The sequence below is a fragment of the Oncorhynchus tshawytscha genome, linkage group LG16 (genome assembly GCF_018296145.1).
Source record: "Oncorhynchus tshawytscha isolate Ot180627B linkage group LG16, Otsh_v2.0, whole genome shotgun sequence".
Taxonomy (NCBI): Eukaryota; Metazoa; Chordata; class Actinopteri; order Salmoniformes; family Salmonidae; genus Oncorhynchus; species Oncorhynchus tshawytscha.
In genome coordinates, this window is record NC_056444.1 from 15,397,536 (window position 1) to 15,413,011 (window position 15,476).

The window sequence follows — 15,476 nt, forward strand, 5'->3', positions numbered from 1 at the left end:
CTTAGACAACTGGGGGCGACATTTCACTCAAATATTGGATATTTTCTCAGAGCATATCCTGCAACTGATGAGACTAAATTGAGAACGGTCACAAAAGTAATTTTTAAATGAATAAAATACTTTATTGCATGGTATACCCTAATGTTACACTCTGTATAGTATGTGCTATTGATCTCACAATATTGACTGCCATTTTGAAGATGACAGACACCTTCCCCTTATGAGTTCTAAAGTTGTTTAGTGCTGTATTTTAAACTCATATATTTAATCCAAATAAACCAGAAAGAGATCATGTATTTCTTGTAAGTCTTCCTTTGCAGCTTTGTCCTTGTACAGAGAGGAAATTGAGATACTTACTACCTGTAGATGTGTAATTGTGAACAAAATTATTTCAGAAATCTAACGAACCATATAACAAACAAAGCATGTTAAACTTCAATGAGATGTAAATATAACAGCTAGGTTGGTAATCCTATGTGGAGGGAGGTTTGAAACCCGATGCTGTTTGCAAATAGGATACCTGTACTTTCCTTAAAATGGATAATAAATTCTTTAAAATCAATTTTCATCTCATCCGAGGAACCTTTTCTCCAAGTGGAACTTCCATCAGTTTCTGTAAAGAAAGAGTCAATTACACTTTCACACAATCTGAACCACAACAAAAACACTACATCAAAATGAACATAGAAACGATTTAGTGCAAACTTCCAGTGAGGACACAAGCCTAACTGAGTGATGACTGACCTTCAGCAGTCGAGCCTTGTACACCCTGTCGTCCTCCCCCTCCCCTTGTTGCTCCTCCACCTGGTACCTCTTGCAGGCAACTGTCACCTCTTGTTGGTCGTAGAGAATAGCGGGGTCCAGGGTGTGTCCGTTGATGAGACTAACCAGATACTCTCTGTAGTGTTTACTACAATGGCACACACAGAGACAGACAGAGTGAGAACAGCCTAACAGCCAGAAAAGGTGGTTAACAATGGATTATAACCTGGGTGGTTCGAGCCCTGAAAGCTGATTGGCTGACAGCCGTGATATATCAGACCGTATACCACTGGTATGACAAAACATTACTTTTTACTGCTCCAATTACATTGGTAACCAGTTTATAATAGCAATAAGGCACCTCAGGGGTTCGTGGCATATGGCCAATATACCACGGCTAAGAGCTGTATCCAGGCACTCCGCGTTGCGTCATGCTTAAGAACAGCCCTTAGCCGTGGTATGTTGGCCATATACCACACCTCCTCAGGCCTTACTGCATAAATATCATTAACTTTTCATGACATATCTTCAATAGGGGAGAGTGGGGTAAGTTGAGCCACCATTATTGCTAAGAAACGATACACAAAATATATAATTTGGCCAACTATTTAGGAAGAGGTCATCATTTCATGGAGTCTGTGAAGGAAGAAATCACATGGAAAAAGTGGAAAGCAAGTTAGGTCCAAAAAATGGATTTTCACCAGGTCAAATTAGTTTATTGTGTTAGAGGTTTCATTATACTTGTATCTAAACCAAAGTAGGTCATTTTAAGATTGTTCTATACATCAGTTGTGTCTCTATGAGCTTCAGTATTGGGTCCTAAACCTAGCATGAAAATGCATCCTTGTAGCTGTGTGGGATTATATCGTCAAAATGTTTGCCACGGGGTAAATTGAGCCAATGGTTGAACCAATGGCAAGTTGACGTTTTCTTCCAAGGAATAATGCAAGGCAAAGTGTTTGTTAGGTGTTAAACCTGTTAAAAGATGATTCAAATTATTAAAAGACAAAAAAACGATTGTGATTGTGTTGAATTGTGTTTGGGAAATGAAGATACATGGTTTTGAAAAGGTAGTGGTGATATTTCATTCAGTATAGACGTTTGTAGGCGACTTAACAAGACCTGGGGTAAGTTGTGCCAAGAGGCAACTTCTTTTGGACAAATCATTGTATTTATTTTTTTACCACTATTTCTCCCCAATTGGTAGTTACAGTCTTGTCCCATCGCTGCAACTCCCGTACGAACTTGGGAGAGGCGAAGGTCGAGAGCCGTGTGTCTTCCGAAAGACGACCCCGCCAAGCCGCACTGCAATGGGACAAGGATAACCTAGCCAGCCAAACCTGGACGACACTGGGCCAATTGTGCGCCGTCTCATGGGTCTCCCGGTCGCAGCCGGCTGCAACACAGCCTGGGATCGAACCAGGATCTGTAGTGATGCAGCTAGCACTGTAGTGCCTTAGAAGGCTGCACCCTCGGGAGGCTTTTTTGGACAATTCTGATTATTTCCAGGGATCAACAACATCCTGAAATATATGTAGATATCTTTATTAGAAAGAATACTGTATTTCCCTTGAACCCCCTGAATGTAAAAAATGGCTCAATTTACCCCACTCTCCTCTACAATTAAATACAATTCAATTGTGTGTTTGTGTGTGTGTGTGTGCGTGTGGGTGTAGTGCACAAACAAACAATAAGGTATTTTCAACTATGTGTGTGTGTGACTCACTTGCAGAGTCCAGCTTGTCCTGGCTGAGTTTGGACTCCACAGGGTGAGTCAATCTGCTGACCCCCCTCGTCCTTCTGCTCCATCACTCCACACGCGTCTGAGTCACACAGAAAGGAGTCAGACAGAAAGAGAAAATCAAAGTATGGGCAGAAAGAGAGAAAAAAAATAGAGTAAAGTTCTCACAGATCTGGGATCTAAGAGAGGATAAACAAGAGGTCACTCTCACCAGTCTGTGTCCCATTAGGGGGGTCTGTGTTGAACTCAACAGCATTCCTCTATGGACAAAATACAAACAACTTAGCTCAGAAACACAACATTGAAATGACAACCCTTTAACGTTACCAGAACATTCCCAAAACATTCCCCCTGAAATATTCCCTGAACATTCTCTATAACATTCCCAGAAGATTATCTCTGTAATGTTCCCAGAACATTCCCTCTGTAACGTTCCTAGAACATCCCTTCTTTAACGTTCCCAGAACATTCCCTCTAACGTTCCCAGAACATTCCCTCTAACGTTCCCAGAACATTCCCTCTAACGTTTCCCCCCTGTTACGTTCCCAGAACATTCCCAGGACATTCCCCCCTGTAATGTTCCCAGAACATCCCTCATCTCTGTACCTGCAGCAGGGCCTGTAGTCTGGCAGGCTCCCAGTCCCTGAGGTAGAAGAGACAGTCTCGTGGGTGATGAGCATGGAGACCTGTGATCTTACACTGGACAGTTTTACAAGCCGTCTGAGAGAGAGGGAGGGGGAGGGAAATGGGTGAAGAAGGGAAAGTGAAAAAGGAAGCAGACACGAGGATGGGAATGTATGATAAGAAGGCCCTGGGGGAAAGGGAGATCCTTCTCTCTGACTGAATCCATTTAGTGACAAATATGGAACTCCATGCAGTCCCTTCTATGTGACTTACAGTGTGGAAGGGATTGTTGCAGCCACTGCAGAACTGGTATCTGCATTGGGAGCAGCTGAAGTGCATGCAGCCACCTTTGGTCAAGGCATACTGGAACCTGCAGTGAGGACAGGCTACGTAGAGAGATGAGAAGGGCCACATCATTGTGTTATAACAATTATGATGATGGTGATGAGATGGCATTGTGTGCCAGGAGTCAAGAGTCTCAAAGTAGAAGTGCTGATCTAGGACCAGGCCCTATCTGTCCAGATAATCGTATTTATCATTATCTAAAAAAGGAAATCTGATCATATATCAGCAATCATACTCTTTGTGAATATGGGCCAATAACTGCAGAATGTCTAGGCTGACTGACTCACTGATGCCGTTGTCCCGCAGGAACCCGGCCAGTCCCTGTCTCTGGTAGTCAGGGTCATTCTCTCTCTTCCACAGCTGGAACTGCTCACAGGATACATCCTGGTGCTGAGCTTCCCACTGACACAGAGAGAGAGGGAGGGCGATCGAGAGAGAGAGGGAGGGCGATAGAGAGAGAGAGGGAGGGCGATAGAGAGAGAGAGAGGGAGGGCGATAGAGAGAGAGAGGGAGGGCGATAGAGAGAGAGGGAGGGTGATAGAGAGAGAGAGGGAGGGTGATAGAGAGAGAGAGGGAGGGCGATAGAGAGAGAGGGAGGGCGATAGAGAGAGAGAGGGAGGGCGATAGAGAGAGAGAGGGAGGGCGATAGAGAGAGAGAGAGGGAGAGAGGGATAGAGAGAGAGAGAGGGAGAGGGATAGAGAGAGAGAGGGCAATAGAGAGAGAGAGGGAGGGATAGAGGGAGGGATAGAGAGTGAGGGATAGAGAGAGAGGGAGGGAGGGAGAGATAGCGAGAGAGAGGGAGAGTGAGGGAGGGATAGAGAGAGTGAGGGAGGGATAGAGAGAGTGAGGGAGGGATAGAGGGAAGGAGAGAGAGGGAGGGAGGGAGGGAGGGAGGGAGGGAGGGAGGGAGGGAGGGAGGGAGGGAGGGAGGGAGGGAGGGAGGGAGGGAGGGAGGGAGGGAGGGAGGGAGGGATAGATATAGATAGAGGGAGGAAGGGAGAGATAGATAGAGAGGGAGCGAGAGATGGAGGGAGAGAGAGATAGAGAGAGAGGGAGCGTTAGAGATAGAGGGAGGGATAGATAAAGAGAGATATATAGGGAGAGCGAGAGAGATAGAGAGAAAGAAAGAGAGACAGGCATCATTATTTGGGTCCCACATACACGTGGCTATGAAATGACACAACATGGCAGGCAAGGTAACAACAGGTATAATTTGTACTTACAGGCTTTTTGCATTGGTTACAAAAGCTCTTCATACACGTGGGGCAGGTGACTTTGAATTGGTTTCCATCATAGATAAAGCCAAAGGTGCACTGAGAAGGGAAGAGGAGGGAGGAGGAAGGAGAGAGAGTGGTGAGAGTGGCGGCAGGTAGCCTGTTCCCCTGAGCACTGAAGACATGGATGTCGATTAAGGCAGCCCCGCCCCGCACCTCTCTGATGCAGAAGACACATTTCAGTTGAATACATTCAGTTGGACTACTGACTAGAAATCCACCTTTCCCTGAATGAAAAGGGAAATACAGTAGAGACGTAACTGTTGATGTGATGGAGCTGGTTAGAAACCCACTCACGTGACAACACCACAGGAACATGGGATCCTTCATCAGAGCATGTTCCATCAGCTTCTTGTGGAAGAGCTCGTACACCTCACGATCCAGACAGTCTCTCAGCTAAACACACGACATCAATAACAATGTTATAAACATGAAACACAACCAGCAGCAGCTCATGATCGTCCCATTTCAATCTACCTATAGCCCTCCAAGGGACGCAAAATTGTAGACGTTTTCCAAAAATGCTCAAATTGGAATTTCTGAAAAAAGAAAACAGGTACCTGCTAAATGGATCTCTCACTTCTATCTGCATATCTTCCATTCCAAATCAAGTTGATTCTTCTTCATCTTCTCACCTGAATGTCCAGAGTAAAGAAGTAGCTGTCCAGGTGCTCAGGGTCATTGATGTCTGGTCCTGCACACACAGGACACACCATGTCTCTGATGTGTTTGTCTCTCACAGCGATGGTGAAGTGCTGTGTGAAACACTCGTGGCACACCGAGCACTGACACGAGGTCAGGGACTGCATCTGGGATGTACAGAGAATATATAGCATTAATCCAATAACTCACATACCGGTATTAACATCTTATAGGAAATTATATCTGAGAGAGGAGGGCACCAAAGTGAAAGTTACAGTATGTCAATTGTACTAAAGAATGACAAAACAACACGCAGTGGAATGTAGCTACACCATTCCACACAAACTCTACCAAACCCCCAGCAGCCCACCTTGCTGTGGGGGAAGATGCTGAGGCAGCAGGGGCACTCGTTGTTGAGGAGGCGGCGGAGGAACTCCCTGTCCTGGGACTCTCTGACGGCCTGGATGACGTCCTCCAGGGAGTACTGGGCATCAGGCTCCTGGAGTAGAGACAGAGCCAGCTCACAGCGCCCCCAGCTGGGCAGCTCGTACAACGCCAGCAGGCGCCTGCACATCCTCTGAGAGGACAATGGAGGGTAATGATGATGATGATGAACAACAATCAGATGATTTGTGTTATCTATGGCCTTGGAAAATGCAGTTTAGTTGACTTGTGCATGCTCTCTCTCTGTCTCTCTCAGACACACACTCTCTGCAGTACCTGCTTGTCAGGGTTCTTGGCATCAATGGGGGCCTCTGGCTGGTCGCTCCAGATGCGCTGGTGGAAGGGCTCCAGGAGGGGCCGCTGCAGCAGGGACAGAGCCCCCCGCACCTCTCCTCCACTCAGACGCAGAGCCTCCTCACACTGCGATGCCTCCCGGAAGCCCAGAGAACGCAGCTCCCGCATCTACACAGTCAGAGTGGAAACAGCTCTTTTATATCTCTTAGTATTACTGCATTGTTGAGGGGCTTGCAAGTACGCATTTCACTGGACGTTTACACCTGCTGTATCCTGTGCACGTAACAAATAAACGTTGGTTTGGTGCAGGTAGCCTAGCGGTTAAGATCGCTGGGCCATTAACTGAATGGTCGCTGGTTTGAATCCCTGAGCCGACTAGATTCAACATTTGTTGATGTGCCCATGAGCAAGGCATTTAAACCTAATTGCTCCTCTAAGTCTCTTTGGATAAGAGCCTCTGCTACCTGACAAAAAAATGTAACTTCAGTATACTTTGCATATAGGCTTAATTGTGACACAGACTAGCTCAGTAAGTAGCCTTGCACGAGTTGGAATGACTCATAGGAGCACGAGACTATCTGTGTCAAGCAGAGTCACCTCTGGTCCCATTTTTACAGTCTTTGGTATGACTCGGCCTGGAATCAAACTCCCAACCTTCCAACCTCAGGGCTGACAATCTAACCACAAGGCCACAGATGGGTCTAGTGAACGCTTGGTTATTTGAGTGGATATCTAAAGTGATTAGCCATATCAGTTTTGAGTGACCATTAGGGTCAGGTGAACTGTCTGGTTCTCACCTTGGCCTGTCTGTCTCGGAGCAGCTGACGGACTGCTCTCTCAGTGTCGCCCCCTGCTGCCAGCCATGCCTGCTTGGCCTCAACCCTGGACAGCTGCACTCCCTCACCCAGCAGCACACTGGGACTCTGTTGCTCTGTCGACCCCTTATCTGTGTTATCCTGCGGCCCAGAAACCCTTGCTTTGAAGTTCTGCAAAGCTGCCGAAGCTGCCATGGCACAGATCTCATCCAGTAGGTGAGGCAGCTCTGATTTCAGCCAATCACAGGGGTTGACGTTGCTGCCCCTGGAAACGCAGAGGGCTGCGTACACCTCCTCAGGGCCCACTCCCTTCTTCTCTCCCTTCTGAGGAAGAACATCAATTTAGAAGTGAGAATAATACCAGTTTAATGTGGTTTTAATTCACATTTAGAGTCAGTTCAAAAGCCACCTACTCGTATTTGATGGACAAGCTTCAGTCCTTCATCCCTCATCAGGTTCTGTCTCTTAATGTCGATGTTTACCCTGGAAGAGATCTCCGGAGGGACCTGGGGCATCACAGGAGGCGGGACAAAGTCTTTGACTGGAGACTGCTGGAGGAGGGACTTGGGACTGGTGACTGGAGGATCTTTGCAAGGCAGGTTGCACACCTCACAAACCACTGCAGGAGGAGAGTTCACATAGGTGCAGAACTGACACATCCACTACAGAGAGAGAGAAATAGCATGGGAGAGAGGCAGGGACGGGGAGAGATTGTGAAAGATTAAAACCAAAAAGATACGCTTGAATGATTAGATCTCACAGAACATTCCAACTCTAGAGAGTATTTAAACCACTGGGGGGGTGTGTAACCTTTGTTTCCTTGTCTGCCGTGGGTTCTGGCGTGGGGAGTACTGGAGTACTGTTGAGTACTGGCGTGATAGAGGGACGGGTGGCCAGACGGGGGCGCTCACACACCTCACACAGTATACTGCTGCCTTGGTTCACCACCGTACAGCTCTTACACTGCCACTCTATGAAAGAGGTCAGAGAGGGTAGATAAACAGACAGCCTTATATTGATCTTAGCTTCTAGTAATGCGTGATTATTATTACTGATATAGAGGCACAGGTGACGTGAACACCTCAAACAGGACAGGAGAGGTGACTGATGTGTTGTTCAAATGAACGTCACATGAAAACTACTCAACAGTTGAGACGTGTATATGAATGTGACCTGGGTTGGGTGGCGGCTGTCCCGGGTCCTCCAGATCTATAAGGGAAGCGATGGCCAGACGGGGTCGTTCACAGGTCACACACAGCGCGGCTTTCACCTCGTTGACTGTAGTGCACTGAGCACACTCCCATGAGGAAAGAGAGACGCTAGAAAAGAGAAGAAACACAAGTGAGAGGAAAGAGAGAGACTAGAAAAGAGAAGAAACACAAGTGAGAGGAAAGAGAGAGACTAGAAAAGAGAAGAAACACAAGTGAGAGGAAAGAGAGAGGCTAGAAAAGAGAAGAAACACAAGTGAGAGGAAAGAGAGAGGCTAGAAAAGAGAAGAAACACAAGTGAGAGGAAAGAGAGAGGCTAGAAAAGCTTTGTGTCCAGCAGACGCCTCAAACTCTTTACGTTCCGCTGGGAAGTCATTCAGCGTCAGTGGAGCAGTCCGTAGCACTAGGTTGAGATGCTGCACTAGGTTGGGATGCAGCACTAGGAAGGGATGCTGCGCTAGGTTGGGATGCTGCACTAGGATGGGATGCTGCACTAGGATGGGATGCTGCACTAGGTTGGGATGCTGCACTAGGATGGGATGCTGCACTAGGATGGGATGCTGCACTAGGATGGGATGCTGCACTAGGTTGGGATGCTACACTAGGATGGGATGCTGCACTAGGAGGGGATGCTGCGCTAGGATGGGATGCTGCACTAGGTTGGAATGCTGCACTAGGTTGGGATGCTGCACTAGGATGGGATGCTGCACTAGGATGGGATGCTGCACTAGGATGGGATGCTGCACTAGGATGAGATGCTGCACTAGGATGGGATGCTGCACTAGGATGGGATGCTGCGCTAGGATGGGATGCTGCGCTAGGTTGGGATGCTGCGCTAGGTTGGGATGCTGCGCTAGGTTGGGATGCTGCACTAGGTTGAGATGCTGCGCTAGGTTGGGATGCTGCGCTAGGTTGGGATGCTGCGCTAGGTTGGGATGCTGCGGTAGGTTGAGATGCTGCGCTAGGTTGGAATGCTGCGCTAGGTTGGGATGCTGCGCTAGGTTGGGATGCTGCGCTAGGTTGGGATGCTGCGCTAGGTTGGGATGCTGCGCTAGGTTGAGATGCTGCGCTAGGTTGGAATGCTGCCCTAGGTTGGGATGCTGCACTAGGTTGGGATGCTGCGCTAGGTTGGGATGCTGCGCTAGGTTGGGATGCTGCGCTAGGTTGAGATGCTGCGCTAGGTTGAGATGCTGCGCTAGGTTGGGATGCTGCGCTAGGTTGGGATGCTGCGCTAGGTTGGGATGCTGCGCTAGGTTGGGATGCTGCGCTAGGTTGAGATGCTGCGCTAGGTTGAGATGCTGCGCTAGGTTGGGATGCTGCGCTAGGTTGGGATGCTGCGCTAGGTTGAGATGCTGCGCTAGGTTGAGATGCTGCGCTAGGTTGGAATGCTGCGCTAGGTTGGGATGCTGCACTAGGTTGGAATGCTGCGCTAGGTTGGAATGCTGCGCTAGGTTGGGATGCTGCGCTAGGTTGGGATACTAGGTGCGTCCTGTGTACCACATGAGTTCAATATTTTCAACTTGTGCATTGCAAAACAGTGCGCTGGTACAAACGGAGGTTCATAAAAGGCAGTGCGACCTGTTGGATAGTTTTCAGGAAACCAGCCAACAGAATGACGTGCAAAATGAATATCCACAGAACTGTTCTGTGCGTAATTTAGCGTGCCATCATGCAGGACAAACTAGTGATTTGAAATCAGTAGCCTACTCTATATGGGAACAACCAGTTCAATTTATTGATGTCACTCGAGATGAATGTGCCAGAAGGTTAGAAACAAACTAGATGAATTCCTGTAATGCGGCCTTGTGTGCAGCCGATGAAACCAGTAGGTCCATATGAGAATAACTTTCATCTGTTTTAATTATTAGCTTTGGTTGAACAGGTCAATAATGATCTTCTCCATGCTGCAAACCGTACTGCAGCCTTGCGAAGCAGATGTGCATCAAGTATGGAAAATGTGGTCTAGACATCTGGCAAAAACAACATAGGGCAAAACGCGTCTGGTGGACATATGGTGGAAGAAGTGAGTGATCATGTTTGTGTGTGTATGTGTGCATGTGTGTGTAGAGTCGATTATAACACATCCTCATTTCTAACCTAAAAGCTCTTGTTAGTTTGGCGGGGGTAACCAGTGTCCTGTTGTGACCCCCGCGGTCAGGGTGAGAGTGGTACAGTCTGTCACATTCCAGACACAGCCTCTGAGAACAGGTGGAGCAAGGGGCGTAGACTTGGGACATACCACAGATGGTACAGGTCTCTAAGGGGGGGTTTAAAGATGATAAGTGTTAGTTTACATATTCATGGGTAAGAATATTTAAATAAATATGGGATTAAAAGTGAGATTTGAGCAGAAATGGTCAAAGCTATGACCCATATCTTACCCTGTATTCTATCTCTCCTGTGATTGGCCCTGGACGGGTGGCGGTGGTAGATGAGGTCACATGACTGACAGAAAGGAAGAGAGCCACAGGGTGGGCAGAGGAGAGAGGGAGTGGCACCGCACAGATTACACCCCCCATCTGAGAGAGAGAGGGAGAGAGAGAGAGAGAGAGAGAAGCGCAATAAACAATACGCAATAAGTTTGTCATCCAATGACAGTACAACAGACAGGCAGATGACATATGCCAGTGGGGTTGGAAGTGGGCAGGTAACAGACAGGTAAACTCGTACAGGGAGTGGGTGTCTGTCTCACCGGTGGGAGTGGTCGGGGCGTGTCTTAGTCCAGGACTAGCAGCCGGTTTGGGTGGAGGAGATAGCGGCTGAAGGTCTTTCCCCCTGTCCCCATGCTCCTCTCCTGGTGGGATGACCACTGCATCAGACATCAGCTCTGGTTTCTCCTGAAGAGAGCAGAATAGCCCTAATTACAACAGTAATCACAGAAAAAGGTAGAAGTAGAAACAGACCAACCGATTAACCACTCGACTGTACGTTGTTACACAGACCTGATTTGTCTTCGGGAGACTAAGGGATGGGATTATATTGCTGTAGATTTCTGGGTGAGCATGTGTACCCTGACAGACAACAACAACACAGTAACACATAAGAGTTAGCAAGAGATCAAACATGGAAACTCATCTTTGTGGTTATCCTCAAATTGAGAGTTAGAACAATTTAAACATTTTAATTAGATAATAACACTCTTAGACTCTCATATGAACGTTCACCTTGATAAGCATGTCCAGTTCCATGCGCAGGGTCATGACCTCAATGGTCACTGCAGCAACCTTCCCAACGTCTGGATCTGTGACATCGTCGGGGAAGCTGAGGCCGTCTGGCTGTTGATTGGTGTAACCGTAGAGAAACAGGACTGACCTGCCACCCTGTAGAAAAGATAGCAGACAGTAGAATAAACCACCGTTGACTCAAATTAGTGAAAAAGTAAACTAAAATGCTTTAAAAATCACTGGGTACCCATGTCACGTTCTGACCTTTATTTCCTTTGTTTTGGGTGTGAGTTGGGGTGGGCAGTCTATGTTTGTTTTTCTATGATTTGGGTATTTCTATGTTTCGGCCTAGTATGGTTCTCAATCAGAGGCAGGTGTCATTAGTTGTCTCTGATTGAGAATCATACTTAGGTAGCCTGGGTTTCACTGTGTGTTTGTGGGTGATTGTTCCTGTCTCTGTGTTTGCACCAGATAGGGCTGGTTTAGGTTTTCACGTTTCTTGTTTTGTTAGTTTGTTCATGTATAGTTGTCTTTATTAAAGAACCATGAATAGAAACCACGCTGCGTTTTGGTCCGCCTCTCCTTCAACTCAAGAAAACCGTTACAACCCACTGCTCTAGGTCTATGTCTATGACCCATAAGGCACTTTAAACATTGCTTATTGATCCACTCCCTATTTGAACAATCTGACTATTTGTAGTGAAAACAATAGACTCTAATCTGTCCTATGCACAAGGAAGTCAATAATGATCCTGTAATAATAAGAAAAGGGCAGTAAGTTCCTGATAGGAACTTAGGAACTGTGTTAACTAACCTCCAGACGAGCTTCAATGCCATACAACTCTCCTTCTGTTGCCTCCAACTGCTCTTAAATGCAAGTAAAACCAAATGCATGCTCTTCAACCGATCACTGCCCGCACCTGCCCGCCCGCCCGCCCAGCAACACTACTCTGGACGGTTCTGACTTAGAATATGTGGACAACTACAAATACCTAGGTGTCTGGTTAGACTGTAAACTCTCCTTCCAGACTCATTTTAAGCATCTCCTATCCAAAATTAAATCTAGAATCGGCTTCCTATTTCGCAACAAAGCATCCTTCACTCATGCTGCCAAACATACCCTTGTAAAACTGACCATCCTACCGATCCTTGACTTTGACGATGGCATTTATAAAATAGCCTCCAACACTCTACTCAGCAAATTGGATGCAGTCTATAACAGTGCCATCCGTTTCATCACCGAAGCCCCATATACTACCCACCACTGCGACCTGTATGCTCTCGTTGGCTGGCCCTCGCTTCATATTCGTCGCCAAACCCACTGGCTCCAGGTCATCTATAAGTCTTTGCTAGGTAAAGCCCCGCCTTATCTCAGCTCACTGGTCACCATAGCAGCACCCACCCGTAGCGCGTGCTCCAGCAGGTATATTTCACTGGTCACCCCCAAAGCCAATTCCTCATTTGGCTGCCTTTCCTTACAGTTCTGTTGCCAATGACTGGAACCATTTAAAAAAATTACTGAAGCTGGAGACTCATATCTCCCTCACTAACTTTAAGCATCAGCTATCAGAGCAGCTTACATATCATTGCACCTGTACATAGCCCATCTGTAAATAGCCCACCCAACTACCTCATCCTCATATTGTTATTTATTTATTTATTTTTTGCTCCTTTGCACCCCAGTTTCTCTACTTGCACATTCATTTTCTGCACATCTACCACTCCAGTGTTTATTAGCGAAATTGTAATTATTTCGCCACTACGGCCTATTTATTGCCTTACCTCCCTAATCTTACTTAATTTGCACACACTGTATATAGACTTTTCTATTGTGTTATTGACTGTATGTTTGTTTGTTCCATGTGTAACTTTGTATTGTTGTTTTTGTCGCACTGCTTCGCTTTATCTTGGCCGGGTCGCAGTTGTAAATGAGAACCTGTTCTCAACTGGCCTACCTGGTTAAATAAAGGTGAGAAAAAAAAGAAAATAATTGGGTTTAAAGAGGCCTGTCTCCCTCCTTTACCTTGATGGCATCCACGGTAGCCCTGAAGACTGGGTTGTTGTGCTTGACGCTGCGCCAGTACCTGGGCCTGCTGGGGCTGGTCAGGTTACAGCCATACTTTTCCAGGATGCTCAAGGCTTTAAACAACCGTCCAACAGACTCTAGGACCTGATGGAGGGAGGAGAGGTAGGGGAAAGGGGATCAGGAGGGCAGAGGGGTTAACAAGAATAGCTGAAGGTGCAAGGTGTACAGTAAAGACAAAAAATACATTTAGGGGGCAACTGGATTGGACTGAATATAAAACCTCACCTCCTCCCTGCTCTGCCCTGCTATGTTCTGTGTCACCATGGTCTGTGCTGTGATGTGGTGAAACTTGTCAGACAGGGACAGGGGAACATTGGCCATGAACTGGACATCAGTCTTCAATGCCTGGGCAGAGCCTGAATAGGACAGGAGGGACTCAGCTCTCCTCCGCACCTCCTCGAAAGGGACAGGCTGGGTACTCATCATTCACACACTGGGGGGATAGAGATATAAAATGACAGTAGGTCAACTCAGGGATGGGACTGTTGACTGATGTGCAGTAGGTAGGCCTACCGTCATTTCTTATGTATCTGGGTGTACCGTCTAGCTACTCTGTCTACTGTGAACATGGATATCTCCAAGGTAGCTCAAATGGTAGAGCGCTCGCCAGGGTAACGTTTCTAATATAAGTAATTCTGTCTGGATAACAGCTTCTGCTAAATGGCTCAAATGTTAAATGTAAGTACATTGAAGTTTCAACTTTTGTCTCAAAATGACACGTGACACTAGATAGCTGTAAACTTTACAGTTAGCTAGCTGTAGTAGAGCATGTTCTGAAATTGAAGTGGCACATTGAGCTGGCTGGCAAGTCAATTTGTAATTATGCTCTAGCTAATGTATGACTGGCTAGCAAGGCGACATCGAAAGTTTATGATGACAGCCAGATCAGTGCCACTTTACCTTTATCTTCTGCGTTTCCAGATGTATTTCGTGATCCAAGTCATTTATGAATCCAACTGACTGTTATATCAAGGCAAAATGTAGCTACATTTCTAGTATCACGTCGGTCTTCTGAAGCATGTCTTCAAAAGCACAGCTAGCTAAAGTCACAACAACAGTGAAAATGTAGTTGACGCGGAAGTTGTTATCGAGAGGGGCGATGTAGAATAAACCTTGATGTACACTACCCTCTAGTGGTATTATAAATAATAGCAGTTACTGTAGTTACATTGTTATTATTACATTGTTATAAATCAATCACTCACTCAATCATGAAAGCCACAAACTGCAGTTCACGTGTCTTCTTGGAACTGACCACAGAACACTGTGTTGGAAACATTACTTTTCATGGTTGGACTTCTTTCATTCATTATTCATAGTATTAGAAATAACTTAAATACCAGTTCAACTCTTCTGTGTGTGTAAGCTTTTTTAATCATCTAAGCACAACATTTGCCCAATGTACAACGTTCAAAGATTGTACTTTCTCTGTTTTACCACTAGAGGAGGCAACTGCTATTTTAATCATTACAGTTTTTCCAACTGCTTACACAAGTTTTCAAAACTGTCTCCTTTTTTTCAAAACTCTACACACAATTCCCAAAACTGCACACACAAAATGCAAAATGCCTCACATCTCCTTCAAAATGTAACACTGCATTCAAAATGCCATAAACACATGTCAGAATGAAGCATTTGCATCAAATGGCAAACACTGCTTTGTTAACACTGTTGTTCTAAATCTAAAGCTCTTTGGTCTTTCATAGGCTTATATCTACATTTCAATACAATGTTCTACAGTGAAAGTAATCTGCTGAGAGGGGTAACAAGTACACTGTAAACACCAATGCAATGTAGAAACAGAAAATATTTATTAGGCCAAACATTACTGTTGTATACAGTAGCATACAACGAAACCATAAACATATGTAAACCAAAAGTATATTCTTTAGAATACAGTAAAGAACACAGCTTGTGTGTGGGGTCCCGGGGGGGCAGTCCAGGAATTGGTAGGGGGAATCACCAGTGCTAAGCTACGCTTCATCTCTTTTCCGGCCTGAGTCTGGCCACAATACTTTGTCCACATCACAGGATGCGTTTTCTCTTGCCAAACATCGAGGGAAGTATCTCCTAGCA

At 46.3% G+C, this 15,476-nt stretch overlaps 1 protein-coding gene across 2 annotated transcripts; it reads right to left on the reverse strand.

Moving 5' to 3' along the window:
- Positions 1–97: 97 nt before the first annotated feature.
- Positions 98–14,482, reverse strand: LOC112234068 (E3 ubiquitin-protein ligase RNF31-like). 2 transcript variants are annotated; one of them, XM_024402051.2, is made up of 24 exons: positions 14,301–14,481; positions 13,626–13,833; positions 13,338–13,484; positions 11,315–11,470; positions 11,093–11,161; positions 10,843–10,987; positions 10,532–10,669; positions 10,248–10,407; positions 8,116–8,261; positions 7,753–7,913; positions 7,356–7,604; positions 6,925–7,266; positions 6,110–6,295; positions 5,760–5,966; positions 5,383–5,556; positions 5,045–5,143; positions 4,697–4,786; positions 3,760–3,874; positions 3,401–3,513; positions 3,110–3,223; positions 2,715–2,763; positions 2,489–2,585; positions 745–910; positions 98–613 (listed from the first exon to the last, which is right to left on the reverse strand). In XM_024402051.2, exons 2-24 carry the CDS (start codon positions 13,824–13,826, stop codon positions 566–568), a joined length of 3,372 nt encoding a protein of 1,123 aa, XP_024257819.1. In that variant the 5' UTR covers positions 13,827–13,833; positions 14,301–14,481; the 3' UTR covers positions 98–565. The 2 variants fall into 2 exon arrangements, with proteins under 2 accessions (XP_024257819.1, XP_024257820.1); XM_024402052.2 differs by lacking the exons at positions 98–613; positions 745–910 and having other exon boundaries at positions 3,110–3,146; positions 14,301–14,482.
- Between the last annotated feature and the right edge of the window lie 994 nt (positions 14,483–15,476).

Bases quoted from the DNA above. Each gene is read 5' to 3' on its own strand.
- LOC112234068 (XM_024402051.2), bottom strand. From the start codon at position 13,826: ATGATGAGTACCCAGCCTGTCCCTTTCGAGGAGGTGCGGAGGAGAGCT. The intron at 7,914-8,115 runs GTCACATTCATA...CCTCTTTCATAG, and splicing joins ACAGCCGCCACCCAACCCAG to AGTGGCAGTGTAAGAGCTGT. The intron at 2,586-2,714 runs GTGAGAGTGACC...TGTGTGACTCAG, and splicing joins CCCTAATGGGACACAGACTG to ACGCGTGTGGAGTGATGGAG.